The 21,318-nt window shown below is 40.5% G+C and overlaps 1 protein-coding gene across 1 annotated transcript in view; it reads left to right on the top strand.

Moving 5' to 3' along the window:
• Positions 1-20,463, top strand: part of LOC113577616 (ephrin type-A receptor 5) — a 51,987-nt gene extending 31,524 nt beyond the window's left edge. The window contains exons 6-17 of the mRNA XM_027010368.2: positions 2,357-2,481; positions 3,326-3,485; positions 4,156-4,258; positions 7,789-7,856; positions 8,558-8,683; positions 9,019-9,204; positions 9,806-9,867; positions 10,108-10,317; positions 11,143-11,292; positions 14,548-14,741; positions 15,846-16,001; positions 17,169-20,463. Coding sequence (XP_026866169.2) covers positions 2,357-2,481; positions 3,326-3,485; positions 4,156-4,258; positions 7,789-7,856; positions 8,558-8,683; positions 9,019-9,204; positions 9,806-9,867; positions 10,108-10,317; positions 11,143-11,292; positions 14,548-14,741; positions 15,846-16,001; positions 17,169-17,274 — 1,646 coding nt within the window. The 3' untranslated portion in view covers positions 17,275-20,463. The remainder of the gene's footprint in view (positions 1-2,356; positions 2,482-3,325; positions 3,486-4,155; positions 4,259-7,788; positions 7,857-8,557; positions 8,684-9,018; positions 9,205-9,805; positions 9,868-10,107; positions 10,318-11,142; positions 11,293-14,547; positions 14,742-15,845; positions 16,002-17,168) is intronic.
• Positions 20,464-21,318: the final 855 nt, after the last annotated feature.

The following is a 21,318-nucleotide window of genomic DNA, read 5'->3' as shown; positions in this document are numbered from 1 at the left end:
CTCTTGTTTACAAACACGCAGCCTGCTGAGAGCCTCGCATCCGGCTCTCCGAGAGGGTCGGCCTGGAAGCAATGACCTTTTCTTACTAGACTGAAGCAGCACAGCCCAGCACACTAACTTTAGTTAAATTACATTCAAGTGTAAGATTCGTCTGAAAGAAAGAAAACTCACTGTTGCCTGGAGTTGTTGCTGCACTGCTAACACACTGCCAAGTGCAGGCTCTCTGTATTCCTCACACTTAGCTTTAGGCATGTTTGAAAAGAGTGATTAATCTGAGCAGCTTGCACTGCTAACGCATGATGCGTAATGCTGAAAATAGGCGCGTTAGCACATCTTGGTGCAGAAGCAGTGACTTTCCGCGCTGTTTGCCGTTAGCGGCTCCCTTGCAGGTGAAGTTGCAGTGTTGGTGTGCTCACACATGGGAGTTTGGCAACACTTCCCCTTCAAAGCCATTAATCCGAAAACCATCATCACACTTCCTCTGCCACTCTTCCTCTTGTATGGAGGTGTTCATCTGCTAATGAAGTCCGAGAGACATCCACAGTGCATGTAGAGAGAGTTCAGTTGTACTATACATAGCTCATTTCTGCCCACCAAAATTAAAGTTCTTAATTGTTAATGATAAGAAATCTAAGATAATGAATATGCAAATTTTCCTCCATTAAAGGTACTGTGTCAAACAGGATTTTTCTGTTAACACCAGATTATAAAATACCATTTTATGGTTAATCCTAAATTATCACAAATATTCAGAATTTGCAGGGGCATTCTAACACAATTTTACATTGGTACTAATTTCTATATGCTTTCATTTTGTATTTTTTTTTCTCTTTTTTGAAGCACACTAAGACACTCACCACCCAGTTCTGCTGTTCGGTTGGATGTTTTCGTTGTCTGTCATCGCAAATATAGATCAGAATTCCCCAGGCTGGCCTTAAGGCTTATTGAGAATCAATAACTCAGAGGAGCCACGTCTCCTGTTTGACTGAAAGTCAAACATTTAACAGGCTGCCAGACCGTTTAAGTGGCCTAGCCACCCCTGACAAAGGAGCTCTTTTCCTGCCTGCCTGCAGATCGGGTTGCAAAGTATTTGGTTTCAGGCTTTTAAGATAGGAATGATTATAGTTTTCTCTGGGCACATGGAAGGATACAGTTACCCTTTGTTTTGGGGTGGAGGATGGGTGGGGCAAATTTTTCTTTGCTCCTCTATCACTGAACCGTTTTGTGCTGTAAACGCCATGTGGTAGCAACAGGGTTACTGTATCGACACCTCAGGGATCATTTGTGCATGCCCAAATATTCTTTATCTCGTGGTCACAGTCTGATACTTCCATTCCTGAATACAGAGCAGCATCAGATTTCTGTAGTTCACATGCAGACGGATGGCACCCCACCATGTTGGAGAGGACAAGGCATGGGAGTGCAGCAAGAGCAGTAAAGTTTCTGCAGATATTTACTGAAGAGTTTAAATCAGGCATGCACAGCATATAGTTGATATGTCATAATTGGAGTATCAGCCTGTACACTACAGTTATAGCAGTTTACACAATGTAAAGGATTCACTAGTGTGTATGTATTGGATTGTAATGGATTCCAAGGCCTTTTGCATTGTGTAACATTCCTAGTATAAAATTATAAAATATAAATGTCATAGTGTTATGTATAAATATTCCCCAACAGTTAAGGCTGTGTATGTGTTGAAAATCTAGATATTTCTCTCTAGAATGTAATGCTAGTGTCAACACCATGTATTTGCACTGGAATGGCTAAACACAGTGAGCTCATAAGGTAGGTAAGATTACCCTAGGTAAGATTAGACAGACAGTGCTTTCATTATGCTATGGTCACTATACACATGATGGGCACTAATATTGATGTGCAAGAACATAATGTCATGCTTGTAGAGATGATACAGACGGGAATAAGGACTCTGTAAAATCAAAGAGATTATTACCAGCTGCTGTTGTTGTTTTTTTTTATAGGTGGCAAATGGAGTGTGTAAATTGTAAACTGTCAAAGCCACTGCTTTCATTTCTCATAAAACAGACATGATAAAAATATGTCAAATCACCCTGAATGTCTTTCCTCCTCAGCTTGAAAAGCTTGCTTTCCTTGAGAAAGCATGAAGCAAACACAATGACCACACACAATCAGCTGTATCTGACAGTATTAGACCTAAGCATCATTTTAATTAAGTAAAGCTCATTAGACGCATTACTCATTTCTAAGTGAAATGCACATCAGATATGCAGAACAGCCACGGTTTCGCCTCACACTTTTTTTATTGTGTCATGCACATTTTATTTTTGTTAATTCAGCATGAAGTGTGAACAAAACTTTTTTTTCCCACGTTCAGCGCCATCTCCGATCACAGTGGTGAAGAAAGGGAAAACAGCGAAAAACAGCATCTCCTTGTCCTGGCAACAACCAGACCGCCCCAACGGCATCATCCTGGAGTATGAGATCAAGTATTTTGAAAAGGTGATGTGAGGAGTGTTTGCACATGGGCAGCTATGCTGTACAATTTCTGCTTTAATACGTACTGGAATTTACATTTGAAAAATTGATATTTTCTTATAATCAATTATAATTTCATATATTTTCACAGGCGAGACTCTGGATATCTGTGTCCATGCACAAAGAGTAGAGCATAGTAGAGTTTGGCACTTTCCAAAACTAAAATTTTCTGCAAGTTTAATGTATCAAGCGAGTTGAGGGAAGGGACTAAATTAAGTGTGCTACAAGCAAGTGCTTAGTGCGTTGATGTGACAGGCAGGAAGGCTCAGGCAGGCACCAGAGACAAGTCTCCCCTTTGGCTACAGAGTGCACAAAAAGGCTGAAACTGACCCCGGCACTGTGCTGCCAGTCTCAAGCTGCTCCTCCGGCCCCTGCTTTTGCCCGCCCCACTGTACAGGCCCTATTAAGGGAGAATCACACTGAAAGTAGCCAGTCCTGTGACCTCAGTGCGCCAGCCCAAGCTGGGAAATACTGATATCAGGCACTTTAAAAAAAGAAAAGAGCCCTCTTCCTTAATGGAGGGAGTCCTTCCAACACAGGCCTCTTGCTGCACATTTGAGCAGTGGGAAAGTGATCCTCACCTGTGCCTTCCTACACACATACCCACACATACACACTCACTCACACACAGAAAAACACGTTGGGCGTTGGGCCTTTTGTTGTGTTTTTCTCCTTTCCTTGACTATGATTCTGCATCTGTCTGTCACTTTTTTTTTTTTTTTTTTTTTTTTTTTTTTTTTTTTTTTTTTTTTTTTACCTGTGGTAACAGTTTCTATTGATGTGTTTTCTTTTGCCTTGTGCTCTAAAGGATCAGGAGACTAGTTATACCATCATCAAGTCAAAGGAGACAGAGATTGTGGCAGATGGGCTGAAGCCATCCTCAGCCTATGTCTTTCAGATCAGAGCACGCACCTCTGCAGGCTATGGCAGTTTCAGTCGCCGCTTTGAGTTCGATACCAGCCCTTACCGTAAGTTCGAAGACCTACAAATACCAAAGGCACATTCAGTCACATTCGAATCTGCCACTGGTAGTTTTCACACAGTTAACAAAATGGGTATTAGTCCTGGTTATATGGAAACTAGAAAAAAAAAGGCTAAATGATTATTGCAGTCATACATAACCTAAACAATACTTATTATTCTTTTCCAGCTTTTTGCCATTTTCATTAGTGTGTTATATAGTTTTTTGTGCATGTAATTGGTCTTCAGCGGTACAAAACTCAAGGGGAGTTTGTACACAGATTCCACTTTTCTCAGCTGCCTGAAATGCCTCATTAGAATTCCAGCCCCTTTACTTTGTATCAAGATTGCAAAAATCTTATTGCCTGCCTACCAGCAAGTTTAGCTAATCAGAGCAGACTAGGCTGCTTGAGAGTGGTGGCTTAAAGACATACGCGCTCTATTAGAGCGTTTCACACACGATGTATAGCATGCAAAAAGTAAAGTTTCTGGAACACTGAAGCATGTAAATCTATTCTAGGACACCCCTAAAATAAAATTTGAATAATAATTCCCCTTTTAAATCTCATTTGTGTGAAAGGTGGTTAGAAATACATCATCGAGCATTGTCGAAGCCATCATCGAGCATTGTCCTGCAGGGTCTCCTTGTTCAGTTTCATGCTCCTCCTACCTCAACAGTGTCAGCCTCCAGAGAGCAAGGTCAGGTGCCCGTCATCGCCGTGGCAGTGACTGTGGGCATCATCCTGTTAGCGCTGGTCACTGGTTTCCTGCTCAGTGGCAGGTGAGTGCTGCTCTTTTTCCACCTTCAATGGTCAGGCCTTCAGGCTGAGACGTTGGGTCATTTCTGGTGAAACCTGCTAACTGGGTTTCCATTTCATCATACATTGCTGTGAGTTTATTTGGGCAGCATGGTGTCTTGGTGCTTAGCACATTTGCCTCTCAGTGCTTGGGTCTTGGGTTTGAGTCCCTTTCTGGGTGGAATTTCCATGTTCTCTATATGTCTGTGTCAGTTTCCTCCTACAGCCCAAAAACATGGAGGTTAGGTTGACTGGATATTGCATGTATGTCCAGTGATGGTTGGTGTTCTGTCTGGGTCTTAACCTCCTCCTCCTCCCCATCCTCTGCACCTGTTGCAGTCCCCCAGGGGACTGTGGTTTCTAATAGAGTATACTGTGCCAAATTGGCTGCTTCTTCTCATTGGTGTGTGAGTGTTTATAAAAGGTGATCTATGTCTGTAAAGCATCCTTGAGCCTGCGAAAGGCACTATATAAATGTAAATAATAACAATTTGACATTGGAGCAATGCCAGATCATTGATTTTTACATAAATGAAGACTCAATTATATTTTCTGCATATATGCAGTAAATGGGATTGTAATGTATATGCATTGTAAACATTTGCGTAAATGTGTTTCAGCATTTGAATTCTGCATTCTGCATGAACGCAGTGAGAATAGCAAATGATAAAAGAAAAAAGAAATAAAGAAATGAGGTGCTGATGAAGAATATTTCAACCAAGAAAACCTAAGTTAGAATCTGTTCACTTATATTATTATTATCATTATTACTACTACTACTACTACTACTACTACTTCTACTAACAATTAATAACTTTCTTTATTTTGCTGTTAGCCATCATATAAATGTAGAAGCAACCACAAACAAGCATGTGCTATACTATTCCACCTAGGGAGTAATGTAGTAATGTTATTATGTAGATGACATACTTTCGGGGCCTAGATGGGCTTTGCGTAGTGTAACTCCTATAATTAGCACAGACTGTGCTACTTAAAGCCACCACATATATTTAAATGGAGTAAAACAATTTGTGGCAGTGGATTCCTACACAGAAATCAATACAGCTTAATACCACGTGGGAGTTGTTGTCCTGTCCACATCCCTGCTTCTCCTCATTAGCTGCAGCGCCCTGGTGGGAAAGGCACGTGAACCTCTTTGGTTTGTGCTGTCTGGTGAGATTCATGCCTCCGATTGCAACGACAATGGCAAAATGGGAAGAGGAGTCTGTGACAATATCTTGTTTCTCCAATCCTGCCCCACTTTGCAACTCAGCCGCGATGCATTCATAGGCGCTCCCGCAAACTCATGGGAAGCAAAAGAAGAAGTGCTTGCTGCCATGAGCATGACAAGTGACAGGCTGCTCAGCAGTAGAGGGAAATGTATGAAAATCATCCTGTATTTTGTATTATCTTTGTATAAGAGATCCATATCCTTAAGTAGCCAGCCTAGGAGTCATTCAGATTATGCATGAATTTTTTTGATGACAGTTCTACAGGAGCTGTTCAAAGCGAACAAATATTCCATCACAGAAAAGATCATGACAACAGAACGCCATTATAATTCCATTTTCTATCTAAAGGGATTGTTCTCTGCTGCTTGTTCTCAATGACCTGGAAATTGAGTGTGGATGGAGGACTTCTTGTCTCTCTCCAGACGTACCAGGCACCATGGTCTCTGATTTTTCTTTTTTTTTTTTTGCCCTTCGCCCTTGAACTGCCACTTTCCTTAACTTGACACTGTCAAGTCCTCTGTGAGATTTACACCAGGCTCCAGGGGAGGGCCAGCGAACCCCACAGGCATATGACAGGAATATCAAAGGAGCCCTCCCCGCTGCCATGTGAGACGTGGCCATGACTGTTTAAGTGGGTGCCTCAAGGACGAGATGCTCCGAAGCAATTACTCCTAACAGTGTATCAGTGGACTGCTCTGACCCCAGCCTTGGCCCTCTGCTGACCTCTAACATCCTGGGGATGGCTGGGAAAGCCAGTGCCATGCGCCATGCTGTCAGAGTTGTTAATAGCCTTTGTGGCCTCATGGGGTCAGTGGTCCTTGTGAATGAACTGCAAAGCTCCGGTGGCAATGCCACTGCAGCAGGTTGTGCAGGGCATTAGCGCCAGACAGAGTCAGCAGCCAGAGAGTGTGGTAGGCTGTATGAGGCATTTGAATCAGACAGACCCAGTCTCTGTACTGATCACGGAGCACACATTCAGTCTAGCTGGCCCTGGAATACTGATGCCACACTTTACTGCATAGTTAGAGATTCAGCATCTCCTGCTCTCTCTTTCTCTCTCACTTGTTCTCTCTCTGTCTTTCTCTCTCTGGTCCTCTGCATGCCTCTGTTTACATTCACAGAAATTCTGCGAGTCTATAAAATGAGCATGAAGCAGTGAGACAGAGTCTCCAGATACATTAACACAGATCAAACTGTGACATTCTGTCACATCCTATACACTATGCCAGTTTGACCAGCGCAGTGTGTTAAGCAAAATTTTGTTCACACTAAAGATAAGGCACACGTGATCTCACAGGTGCAGCAGTAAGGTGGGGGTCCAATTAGACCTGGTGAATGGAAGGGGTTCGGGTGGGAAGCAGGCTGCATGCACTACTCAGTCAACCCAATACACCGTGTTCTTTTCCCTTAGGCTGGAGCTATGCAGCTGAATCCTGCAACATTGCACACATACATACACACACACACACACATGCGCGCGCAGGCACGCGGGCACGTACACACTCTCTCTCGTCAATGTCTGCCCAAAATACCCGCGAGGGAATAATCAACAGCACTGCACTCTTCTGTCCAGCCCAAAAAGGAGTGGGAAAAGACCCTGTTTCAAGCGCTTGGGAAATGGCTTGTTATGCAAGAAATATCTCTGCCGGAGTCTGATATACTCATATGCTTCACCCTTGGGAGGCTGAAATACTAATGCCTAAACATTTCATGTCTGTTAGATAAATGTAATATGTTGTTGATATTTTACACAGTGTTTGCTATTTAGAAATAATATCAATCAGTTTGCTGTGCAATTGGTGAGTCAGTTTAGAAGTGGATGCGATGTGTAATTCAGGTCCTCAAATCCTGAGCCATCACTGTGTTGTCATAGTGCTGCCTCAGGTGCTGTCTACTGTCAGCATGTCCAAGTGTTGCATGTTTACTTCCCAAAGCCACAAACACACATACACATAGAAATGGCCTGTGCCAGATAAAGCCATTACCAGTCTGTCTGTTGGTCTGCCTATCTGCTGACTAGCCTCCTTTTACATACCAGGGCAGATACAGTTAGAAGCTCTGTGCAATGCCCCCCCCCCCCCCCCAATACAAACAAACAAACAAACTGTAAAAACAAGAATGCATAAAGGGGGCAGGGAGAAAACCCAAAAAGAGGGAGATAGGAAGGGAAAGAGAGGAGAGGATCCTGAGCCTGCTTAGAGTGTATGACCAGGGGCTGTGGAACAGAGCCAGGGTTTGACACATCCACCAGTGCCAGCTACGACTGTTCTTTCCACTGCCAGGCACTGCGGCTACAGCAAAGCAAAGCAGGATCCCGAGGAAGAGAAGATGCATTTCCACAATGGCCACAGTACGTCACCGCATGCACACACACACAGACACATGTGCACACACTCACTGCACACACACTCATGTATTTGCATGCACACACACATACACGCACACACACACATACACGTGTACACATGGGTGCATGTCACACAGAGAAACAGATAGGATGGGCACTTTTGGGTTCATGCAGAGTTCAGTGGGGCGATATCCATGTTGTTTGTCACATAGCACCACCGTAAAGTGATGCAATGAGAGCTTTCCTTGAACAGTACATAGTTTTGACAGCCCATCTCCCTCACTCACACCACACAACTTCATGTGAAGAAAGGGTAAAGTAATCCTGCATCAAGGTCTCTGATGTCACCATGCTGATTCTGAATCAGAATGATTCTTCAGGGATAAAACAGGACAGATCAGGCAACTGCCTCCTCTTTCCATAATAGCTTAAAGAAGGTATAGGGCATAGGAACTAGAGGCCATAAAAGACATTACATATTATTCCCATTCTACATAAATGTACAGAGACCTTTAAATCTTAGACAATGTGCCCATTATTTCCTCTATGTTGGTTTAAAAGGAAGGAAATCACCTTAGGCACCAGTCCCCCAACTAACCCACTAACAATGTCTTCATATATAAGTTACGAAGCTACTAAATAGCATGAATGAGATTCCAACTCTTATTCTTACCTCTCTCTTTTCTCTCTATCTGTCCTCACAGTTAAATTCCCAGGGGTGCGTACATATATTGATCCTCACACCTATGAAGATCCCAACCAAGCTGTCCACGAGTTTGCCAAGGAGATTGATGTCTCCTGCATCACAATAGAGCGTGTGATAGGAGCTGGTCAGTGAGCTCCAGCCCCTGAAAAGCTTGTGGAAATTCATTTCAGTTAGGCTTCAGATGGAATGTTCTGCACCCCCCTGTGAAATGCAGTGCTGTTCTGATAGGGCTGATATATAACTTAAAAAAACTCTTTATAAATGTATGTATGCTATGGTATAGACATGCAAAAAGATATAGACTATATCTATACCTATAGTCTCTAGCCAGCTTGTTATACATCATACACTGATGTAGATACATTGTCTTGGCATCTCTCTCTCTTCCTCCCACTTTTTCTGTCTCCATCTCCTCCCTGCTTTGGATGGCTGACTGCATCAATGTCTGGCAATGAGCAGGTGAGTTTGGCGAGGTATGCAGTGGCCCGCTCAAGTTGCCAGGGAAGAGAGAGATCCCCGTGGCCATCAAAACCCTGAAAGCAGGCTACACGGAAAAACAGCGCAGAGACTTCCTGGCTGAGGCTAGCATCATGGGCCAGTTCGATCACCCCAACATCATCCATCTGGAAGGCGTGGTCACTAAGAGTGAGCGTGCGGCACGACACTTCCACGAGCATATGGGCAGCACACAGACAGTTCACAGCTCCAGAACCCTGCACCTAGAATGATCAGCACCCATATTAAAGATGAGCTATGAGAAAACTATCTGTTGTAGCTTGATCTCACACTGAGATATTAGATAAATCTAACCCTTCGTTAATTACAATGCTTTTACCTTACTAAAGGTAAAGTGCACAAAGTATTGCATTCAGGGCTGCGAATACAGGTGTGTTTTTGAAAGTTTGTTCTTTAAATATTTTACCTTACTGAAAGGTTAGGCTTCTCTCATATTGTGGTATATATGATTAAGGTGATGAGTGAAAAATATTTTTTTACAACCTTTCTTACTGAAACAGGCCAAAGGTGCCAGTACTTCTGGAAAGACAATGCTAATACACCAGTGGTCCTCTGCATCTAGAAAAGTTTCATGAAAGTATTATAATAATTAGTTTTTGACTCAGTGAAGTGTCCCAGATTTATGCTAGTGCTGCATTTTTTTTCTAGAAGTCCATCAGCCTTTCTGTCGAGCTCTCTCTCAGAAGGGTGAAAGCTTGAAAGTAATGTGGTTGGTTTACTGTCCCTCAAGGCAAACCAGTGATGATCATAACTGAGTACATGGAGAACGGCTCTCTCGACACCTTCTTAAAGGTGCGTCTTTGCTTCCGTTGGTATTTCAGTTGTTTCACCACAAGTACTAGGTAAAACAGGGCAACATTTCTCAGCATTGTCTCTTGAAACCTGTGGTCAAGATAGGTGGGCTATGAAGTTGTTTGTGTCTCAGTCTTAACTGTAAAATGAAAAGGAAATGTCAACATGCTACCTTTTTCATTAGTCTGCTTTACTAAACTGTGTCCCACCTGGTGCCTGCTCGGCTGGCTCGTCCCACAGAGGAACGACGGGCAGTTCACAGTGATCCAGCTGGTGGGCATGTTGCGGGGCATCGCCTCAGGCATGCGTTACCTCTCCGACATGGGCTACGTGCACCGCGATCTGGCCGCTCGCAACATCCTGGTCAACAGCAACCTGGTGTGTAAGGTGTCCGACTTTGGCCTGTCGCGAGTGCTGGAGGATGACCCAGAGGCAGTCTACACCACACGCGTATGTGCCGACCCACTGACCTCCTGACCCCCAAGCCATTAACCAGCACTCCAGATCCATCTGTGTCAGTGCTCAACCTTCTCCCCTGTCTGTGCAGCTGGTAGCCTGTCGCTGGCTACTGTTCACTTTCTCTTTCTCTCACGTTCAAAAGTCTCTCATTCCCTCTCTCTCTCTCTCTTTTTCTTTATACCTTTCTGATGCATTCCTGCTATATATTGAACTGAATGTCACCATCTCTTTGAGCTCATTACAACAAATAGGGGGTAGTCATAATACTATTAGGTGTGCATTTTCTTCTGCTGGGCCTGCACTGATTGGGGCTCAGGTCTACAGGAGGCCTTTAGGCTCCAGATTAAATTAGCTATTAATAAACATGGAGCCAAGTGACGCTGACTTTGGAAGCAGGATAATTATTAACTCAGTGCTGGCTGCTCTAAGTGGTGCTGGCTCATTATAATTTCCCTTTTCATCATTTCCACCTTGGCATGTCACAGTAGTGTGTGTGTGTGTGTGTGTGTGTGTGTGTGTGTGCCTATGTTGCTATGTGTTGCGGTGTGTGAACTGTCTAAGACACAGTGAATTGAGATGTGCTTGGCTAATAGCATGTGAGAGGTTCTGCCAAAGTTGTAGAGTGGCAGCTCCAGGACAGCCAATTAGCAGGCAGAACATGGCAACGTCCAAGTGCTGCATTCCTCATGCTGCCATGACTGCACACCCAACACCTTTCTCTCCTCCCCAGCTGTGAATGTGGAGTGATAAGTGCCCATAATTGTGCTTTGACAGGAAATATTTCTGATGAAATTTGATCTGATGTGTGCCACTCAGGGAGGGAAGATTCCCATCAGGTGGACAGCCCCGGAGGCCATTGCTTACAGGAAGTTCACCTCAGCCAGTGACGTGTGGAGCTATGGCATCGTCATGTGGGAGGTGATGTCATATGGCGAAAGACCTTACTGGGAGATGAGCAATCAAGATGTAAGTTTACCATTTCACTGTTCTAATTCTATAAATCTGTCACAAACACACAATTTATCAAGTGAATAAGGAAGGGAACTAAAACACAAGCATGAAATGTCATTAGCAGCAGGTTATTACTTGAGTTCTTTAGTGACGTATTACAAATTCAGAGAATTTTCATCTTCCGATAACTCACGTTGCTGAATTTCTTCTGTAACTGAACATATTAAATGGCATTTTCATTGCTGTTTAATAATCATCCTGTACTGTAGTGTTCTATGTATCTTGCTGCAATGCTTTAAATATTCATATACTCTGGATGTAAATGATTATTGATTTGCTTCAGGAATTCATTACAACACTAATTAAAATATGTAATGGTGGACCAGCACATTTTAACACAACTCCACTTCACTGTTTCATCCCAAAGTGCTGTATTTTTGTAACAGAATCTTAATTACAATATCATTTTTAGTCACAAAATAGTCTACCACGTTTTATTCAAAATGAAAGGAATTTAGCTTCAATATTTACAATATATGATGCCACATTTTAAACACCAATACAAAATATAGATTATAGATTAGAGATAGTACATCAGTTATATAAATCAGTTAGTTTTTTAGGTAGACATTTCTGAAATATTTTTCACAAAGTTCATCTTCATTTTGGGATATGTTTTATGAATGAATTTAGTGAGTATGAACTTTGGGTGAGACCAGCTTCCAGTTGTTCTTTCCACAGCAATGCTGTAATTGCCTCCCTTGGCCATTTCAAATTTGGGGCGTGAATGGTATGTACCAATGTAGTTTGCCACCAAGAGGCTAAGAGATGGGGAACCATGCACATAGCAGTTCATAAACTGATGGGAACAGGGGCAGATCTGGGGCTAAGATGATGTGATTGAACACATTCCATGGGGATGGGATCACACCAAGAGCAGTAGAGTGTGAGTGTGTGAGGGGGGTGGGGAGGTTGTGGGGCATTCGCTAGTTGAGCCTTCAGTGGGCAAGTCAAAGGTTGCACAACTGAACAGTGGAATCAGGGACACAGGGAACTTGCTGCAAGCACAGAGTGAGAATCTGGAGTTTTCACTTTACCGAACTTTGTGAACTTTGCTGAGGAAGATGCAGTGTGAGGTTTTTTTTTCCCCAAATCTGTAGGCAGCAGAAGTCTGATTTGCACAAACGCCACTCTATATTAACCTACAGCATTAACTACGGCTGAGATGCGGAGCAGTTCACAGGACCCACTTCTTTGTCAGTATTCATTTTACAGATTTTCATTTTTACTGCCAGTGATTTTTCTTTGTACATATTGTGCCATATCATTAAATCTGAACTGGATGTCGTGGGATTCTACACTGTCTCTTTCTCCTTCATCTTCTGCCATGTGAGTGCTCATGTCATATGTCGGTGGGAGCAGTGACGGGTGAGCGAGTGTGTGTGTGTGTATGAGTGCCGTTGAAAAAGAGGATACAATGCCAAAGTTTTCTCAGTATGTCCCTGAAGGAGCTGCAATTTCCAGTCATGTTGTTATCAAGCAGAGCTGACCTTTTCCCCTGCCTCATAGCCTGCCAGTGACAGCTTCATTCAAGCCTCAGATCCCCCTCTTTCCACCATCATTAATCTGTTTCACAAACTCTTGGGAAAGAGAAAGTTATTTGATGTTTTATTTAATGCCTTCATGAGTGCTGCCTCAGATCCCGCTCTCTTCCACTCTTTTTTTTCTCTCCCTGTCTTTGCTCACTTGCTCACTTGCTCTTGCTCTCTCCTTTTCCTCTCTCTCTTCAAGACTTTGCCGTTGGGGATTGGTTTCTGAGCTGCTCTTGTGTTGAGTTTCTCTGTTGTGGTGTGGGAGTGAGGGATGGGGGGTTTGTTCGTGGCTGAGGGCAGGAGAGAAAGAGAGATGAGAGGTCGGCATCTCGCCCAGTGCAGCAGTCAAATCCTACCTCCCAGCACTCTCCTGAACCTTAAAAAACATGCAATATGCTAACCAAGGGCTGCTACACTGGTTATGTTTATTGACCAAAAATCTTTGTGGATTAATGCAACGAAATAATCCACTCTAATCTAGTATATTCTAATCTACTTCACAAATTTAACTAGTGAAACTGTCACTTACATCCCGGGTCTTTTTGCATTAACTCATTACCGTGGTCTGCATGTTCTCCACATTTTTACCTGTAGTATTATTACTCAACATTCTCTTGAGTTTCACACACAATGGTGTGAAAAAAAACATCCAGTGAGTGGTAGTTCTACTGGCAACGCCTTGTTTAGGTGAGGGGTTAGAGGAGAATGGCCACACTGCATCAAGCTGACAGGATAGCTGCGGTAACTCAGATAACTGCTGTTTACAGCTGCAGTAAGCAGAAAAGCATCTCAACGTATTAAATGTTGAACCTTAAGGCAGATGGCCTAGAACTGCAAAAGACCAAGGTGCACTCCTGCCATCCTACAGCAATAAGTCAAGACTACAGTGGGTACAGGCTAACTGATCTGAAAAGTTGAAGAGTACAGAAATGTTGCCTGGTCTGATTAATTTCAAACTCTGTGGATGATGGGGCAAATTTGGTGTAAACAGCATGAATCCATTAACCCAGTATGCCTTGTGTCAGTAATTCAGATGGGTCTTGTTGATGCATTGGTGATGCAGTGTTTCCTTGGAATAGAATATTGGACTCCTGTTACAAACCCCAGGAACAACCCTCAGCCCCACACAGCCACATCCACTCTCACACACCCCCGATCTGACTCACCAGAATTCTAGCACACACCTGATTACCATTCCCCTCATTACCAACCCCCTTTATAAGATCCCCTTCCCCGTGTACACATCGTGATGTATTGCTTAACCTATGCGGCGTACCGAGCGTTTCCTTATCCTGAGTATTTTCCCGGTTATTGACTCCTGCCTGCTTTCTAGACCTCGACTCCTGTCTGACCCTTGGATACCTCCCGGATGCTACCCCGTGTTTAGGCCCCGGACCGACCCGACCACGATTCCCTGTCTGGTTCCACAAATTAGTTTGTTTGCTAAAATAAAACCTCTATCAATTGGATCCTCTTCTGTGTGTGTGCAAACATTACAACTCCTTAATACCAATAATGCATCGTTTGACAGCCATGGCCTAGCTGAGCATTTATGCTGACTGTTTATGCATCCTCTTATGGCCACAATTTACGCATTGTATAATAGATACTTTCAATATGTGTGTAATATACTGTGTATGTACATATCTGTGTATGTACATATCTGTGTGGTTGTTAGGTGATAAAGGCTGTCGAGGAGAGCTATCGGCTGCCAGGACCCATGGACTGTCCTACAGCCCTATACCACCTTATGATGGACTGCTGGCAGAAGGACAGGAACAGCCGCCCCAAGTTTGATGAGATTGTAAGCTTACTGGACAAGCTTATCCGTAACCCGAGTAGTCTGAAAAGCGTGGTCAACCCGTCCAACAGGTAGGAGAATGTTAGTCATCGCTTTGTTAGTTACTTTGGTAATATACTGTGTTTTTCTTTGCTTTCATCAATTGTCATTCTCTCCCTTTCTCCACTATGTCTGTTTTGTTTATAAGTCTAACTCCTTTTGAAGTAAATGTTAACACTTGTTATTTATGGCATTTTATCATCCCGGGCTGTGGAACAAAGAAATTGTCTCATGTCTGTGAACCAGCGATAACCCAGTGTTAACAGCCCTTGTTACATGGCTGTCACAGAAAATCAAGATTTAATGATACTTGAAACAAATAAACTGTGGTATTTCATGATTTAATATTGAGTTAAGCAAAAGTGACAGCGTACAAATGCCTTCTAATTATAGTGATTACATGGTATCAAATATATTTTCTGTAGTGTAACTCGCTCTGTATTTTTTGAAACCTGCAATAATCTATTATCTGTGTGTTATGGAATTATGGATACATTTAATAATACATTTATTTGGAATGAGGAAATTTGTTTTGTGGCTGTTACATAATATCCTGTAATTGTGGTTTATGCCTGTTTTGGTTATATTAAATGTCTAGTTAAATTGTCAATAATTATATTTATTTTATTAATTAATTAATTAATTAATTAATTTTATTTGTGAATAACTAAATTCATACCTCTATCATAAAATTATAGAATAATAAATTCTACAGAAAATTCGTATAGTAGCACGATTAACTCTACAGTTCTGTTTTTGTTTTATTATAAAATTGTAGTTGAGTAGTACTATGATATAAATTAGAACAAGCTTGTTCAAACCCAGATTAAATCTAGTCTAAAAAGACTAGTCTAAAAAGATTTTCCAGTTGTGATGCACCACTTAATTTTTGTCCAAAAGTAGGCTTACTCCATATTGGGGACAGCAGAAAGTAATGTTTTACTCGGACTTCTGTTCTAGAAACACAGCTGTACAACCTTTTTTTGTTGTTGTCAATCTGCATATTTTGTTGCCTCCATACAAGCACAGAAAGTTGAACTCAGACCTGTCTTCATCTTGACTGTAAAGTCCATGTAGCACTCTAATGTTAGATTTATGCATCCATTTGTTCAACGGTCCATTTGTCTTTCCCACAGGGTGTCCAATTTATTAGTGGAGCATGGCAGCACAGAATTCTGTTCGTTCAGCTCTGTAGGGGAATGGTTAGATGCCATAAAAATGGGTCGATACACCGAGCTTTTCATGGAAAGGGGATACACTTCACAGGATGTAGTCTCTCAAATGACCTTGGAGTAAGTCCCAACACCACTACCAAAGCCCCCACCCCCCACCCCACCCACCTACCACCACCATCATCCCACCATCACTTGCAATGGGCTGTGGGTATTGTTTGCCATGCACTAATGGCAAACATAAGAACATTAAAAATTAAGATCTTAATTGTGCTACAATTTTGTTTTGATTAGCTTAACACTAGGTTTTAGAATCTTGACCCACTTGTACTCATTGGCCTGTTTTTTGTGTATTTAAGACAGATAATTGAAATTACAGATTTTGTTTATAAAAAATGACATCACTAGAAATGTCTTCACTAGAAATACCAGGTTAAATGTAAATATATTTACACATATCCAGTAGGATAAACCCAAGTTAAGGGCATGTTTGTTTCTTTTCTTTGTCATGCAAGTGAATCTACCAAATATGAAAATGCTTATTCCATATTTTTCATGTTCATCGAAACTTTGCCACTAAAATCCACACAAGCATACTTGAGTATTTAAACAGAAATCTATTCCTAAATCCTTAATTGGTCATTTCTACTATGAACCTTTAAAATATTAATACCAGTGTTGTCATAAATACCCAGCAAAGGTATTTCTGTAAAGGTTTGTTAAAAAAAGGATCTGCTTTGAAAAATGATGAAGTGCCAAAGGGAGAAGCAAAAAATGGCATTATTCTAATAATCTAACCAGGTATTTTTTGGTGTGTTTTAAGTGCAACCAATGTTTTCTCCCATCATAATTTTTTTTTTTTTTTTCAAATACAGTCATAAAGTTTCCATGTCTGGTGAAAGTGAGTAGGGAATAAGAACTAATAAGGACAGAGGAACTTCATATGGGTCTTCAGTTCTTAGGTCTACTTCATTCATTTGTAAATTAGTTACCATTACAGTTTTTTTTAAAGAAAATGTAGTAGTAAATAAAGTAAAAGTAGTAAATGTAGTAATGATGTAAAAAAGAAAATATTTAACCTTTATATGTACTGGAGTAAATATGTAAATTAAATACACTGAATTCTTATCTTAAATATAAATGTGCATTTCAGATTTTTTTTTTTACAAAATTGTATTTAGGTAAAATAATAAGGTATTTGTGGTTTACACCATTCTTTAATGCCAATTGATGTTTTGATACCCCCTCTAGATGAGTAATTATCTTATTGCCTGGCTTCTTTTACAGTGATCTGAGGAGGGTTGGAGTCACTCTGGCTGGGCACCAGAAAAAGATCCTCAGTAGCATCCAAGAGATGCGAGTCCAGATGATGAATGCCACCATACCTGTCTAAAGCTGCCCTCAGACGTCCCAGCCTACAGTAGTAGCCTAGCACTTTTTACCATGGACTCTTATTTATTGTATGGAACTATTGAACTATTTAAGGGGGAATTATTTGATATTCATGGGTAAGGAAATGGCAGGAACTCACTGACAGGACAAGGAGTTCTCACAGACATGGACAGTTTTGGTATTTCACAGGCCAAGTTGGATGTGGTAGAAGTGAAACATTTTGGGGGCCTGGGGAGTGGGGATGTGGCGCTTCTCCAGGTAGGACCATTGACCAGGTGTCAGGAGTCCCAGAACTGATTGTACAGTGCTTTTTCAAAACCTCATGCAACAATACAATTACCTCCAGAATGCAGAACCTACAGTCTTACACTGACAGATGTCATTCCACACAGGATCACTCAAACCTTAGGGCATGCAGTAAGATTTAAACCATATCAATTGAAGGAAGAAGCGGCTGTGTATTACAAAGCAATATTAGATGTCAAGCTCTTTTTGTTTATTTGGGTTTTTTGTTTTTGTTTTTTATTCGTTTTGGCCTTTTTATTTGTTTGTTTTATAATTTTGTGAGGATTTGTTGTTTATTTTTAGGTTTTAGGATTTTTTTTTTTTTTTTAAAGCAATGAATACATATGTACAGATTTTCCTTTTGTACAACATATGTGTCTAAAGCCCGGGAAAATACATATAAAGTATTACACTTCAAGGACTAGACTGTATTTGATTTCAGCCATTAAAATTGTCTTTGTAAATAGTGTATAGTTAGATAATGTAAAGGGAAAATTCATCCATGTTCATATTCTTAGCTGGAGTACATAGCTGTAAAACATTAGTAAAAAGATGGGCTTACATATTTTGTACAGTTCATTAATATTCAATGCTTCAAATGTTTTTCAATAACTCATCAGTTACAGCTGATCGTTTTACTGTACCTGATGTGTGAATTCTAAAAGTGACTTTGTGCTATGTTGATACTTTTAGTTTCTTATTTATTTAATTTTACCCAAAAGGTTACCTGGCATATATATTTTTAGTCAAGGGCTCGAGGGCACAACTTTGTGCAGTCATCAATTTTACAACATTAGATCTCAGTAGCTTATAGAATAAAATCTCCCTGAATGTGGAAATACCTGAAGAGTACTTTGCAATGGCCTGTCCTGATTTAAGTATTTCATCCTGGTAAAACCACACAGACATACCATAAGTTTCAATTAAATATTTTTAATTAGTAGATCATATTTACAAGTCTGACATTGAACAATCAGAGTTTTTAATTGAAAATTGATTTTTCTAAAGATAATATATTCACAGAGTAAATGTAAAGATTTCAAAACTAGTACTGACCGACACATCTCTGAGCAGCGTGTGTGCAGCTCAGGTTTCTGAAACAGCTAATACAGCTAATCAAACCAGTGAAGTCTTCTGGGGTCAAATGACTGTGCAGCCTATAAATATAAATGTACATTTTAATAACTATAAACCATTTACTAAGCAAATGATATATTGGGTTACCATCAGTTAACACAAGTAATGACAAAATGCTAAAACTAGAAAAAACTTACAGTATATACTTACATCCAGCATGCCAAAAAGAAAACCAGAATTATTACTGTTTTTGTCCAAGTTGCACCTTATACCCAATACCTTGTGATACATTACTTGTTTTTGAATCATGCAAGCTGATACCTACATTGTATCATCATGTGTTCACATGCAGCATAGGTTACTTGTAATTACACATGGTGCTTGCCTGCACAGTCTAATTGTTGATTACTCATTTACATGCTGTAACAATATGCTTCATAATTAAGATGGAAGTGAAGAACACAATGAAACCACTATGAAGCTGTTAGTGACGTTTGATATTGTCTTTACCGTTTTTTCTGTTATGAACACCTTAGCCAACTTGTGTGATGACGCTTAATTTATTTGTATTGAGCGTCCTGTTGTGAAACAGCAACATCTGTTTTCTGCTGAATGTTTTTTGAGATTTTAAATGGTATTTTTACAAATATGTGTTCATTTCAACCAATTGTTGCCAATTTGTTTTATCAAATGGGCCAAGGACAAATTGTGGACATTTCAGTTTAAACAAGTGAATTTTAATTTGAATAAAAACTTAGACCATTTTTCGTTCACAAATTTAACATTAACATAGTTCTAATTAGGAATCATAGTCATAGCACAATAAAAATAGAAAACTGACACATGCACTTTTAGAATTATTTTAGCTTTGCAATTTGCATTCCTGAAAGAAAAGCAGACATTTTTGCTTCAAGAGCACTACAGAAATAATTAGTCCTATGAAAATTAAACATGCACCTTACACATACACTCCCACTTATACACACTCAACAATAGCTCTTACAAGAACAAAATGTTTTCTTATTAGCCTTTATCATGCTCAACTAATGTTTTAAAGTTTGAATAACTTTGCTTCAGAGCTGGTTTGTGAATTCAGGTAAGCAGCATATGATTCATAGCAGAGGGCTTCAGGCATACACTTACTCTAGGCATTAACAGTGCACTAGTTAAAGGATTCTCTTACATTTAAAAATGAGCATAAACAAGATTTTAGAATATCATAGGCAGTACAGATTGCACTAAATTGCATATTTGTCAATAAGTTATCACTGTTTACAGCAGGGGATATTACTAATGCAATATCAATGCAGAATTTAATTACAGCATAAGAGGAACAGAGTTGATCTTTTTATGATTGCTTTTAAGTGCAGACAGTTAGGCCTTTTTAGTATCCCCTTTTTAGGACCAAGCCAACCAAATTCCTCCTATCAGCTGATCATTAATCCTGATATGCTGAATCAGGTGAAGGCCAGGGCTCAAACCAACAAAAAAGTAGGTCTTAAAAAAATATGTCAGGTCTCCTGGGACTTCACTAGGAAGCGCTGAAGTGTATACACAGCAGATACACAGTTTGCAGATCTTCCTTGACATGGAACACATACCATGAAACCACTCTTAATGCACACCTGTATGCATGGTGTTGAGGTGTAGTGTGGTAAAAAGCATTTTCTGAGCATAAATATGGTTTTGAATCTCATAAACCACAACTTTAATGAATATGATAGGATCATCCTTGTTCCAATAAGAAAAAAAGTTAAAAGCACAGAAAAATAGCTGTTGTGAAGATTGCCTACTCCCTTTTACTGTAAGTGTGCTTTGTTTGTGTAAATGTCTTTTGTAGTGTAATATATAAAATTTTATATTTTTTTCTAATAAATTGGAAAGAAAATCTTCATTTCGCTGAATTCTGTGAGAGTGAAAATACACATTTTAATATAATTATGTATTTTCCAAGTTTGTTCCAGATGGAGTAAAGCTAAACAGAGAATATTTGAATTTCTCTTTGTACTTTACAGGGTCAGACGGTGCAAAATAGTACCTGAATCATTTAAAGTGAAAACGGGTATTTGGACACTAACTTCTTCAGCATGCTCACCTGCACCAGCCTCTGACCCTCTCTCCATACACACAGGCTTAAAAGCAGCACAGCTACTATATATGTTAATGGTGTGGCCCATATATTTTCCCAACAATCGCAGTTGTTTGTTATGGTCCAAAATTTCATTTAACCCTTTGCATTCTCCTGGGAAATTGCCCTTTTAAACATCGCTTTGGGTGTTAATTATCAATCGGTGCTTTCAAAGTCTGAGGCACAATATATACCAAAATGGCCCAAAATTCCATATCAGCAATAATACCCCCTTCTGTATCATTTATCAGCTAGTGCTTTTCCTGTGCCTTGCTTGATTGTGCTGTTGAAGGCCCATTGCTTGAGGCAGGAAAGGGCGGTGGAAGCCGTGGTGGAGGTGCAACTCCCACGGCAGTGTCATTGACTGGTAATGCAATTTCCTTGTATGAAGGTGCCACTGGACTATTAGTCCCATGAGTCATTTACAAATCATTTCGATTTTAATCATTATGAATGACCTTCATCAGAGTCTCCTACTCTAGCCAGAGTGGGGGTTGATTGCATATTTTTGTAATGAAAATGACTGGCAATGTATTACATACATTTTAGCTCATT

Source organism: Electrophorus electricus, chromosome 17, assembly GCF_013358815.1.
Source record: "Electrophorus electricus isolate fEleEle1 chromosome 17, fEleEle1.pri, whole genome shotgun sequence".
Classification (NCBI taxonomy): Eukaryota; Metazoa; Chordata; class Actinopteri; order Gymnotiformes; family Gymnotidae; genus Electrophorus; species Electrophorus electricus.
Note: the sequence above shows the minus strand (reverse complement) of the source record. Positions and strands in the feature narration are given on the sequence as shown.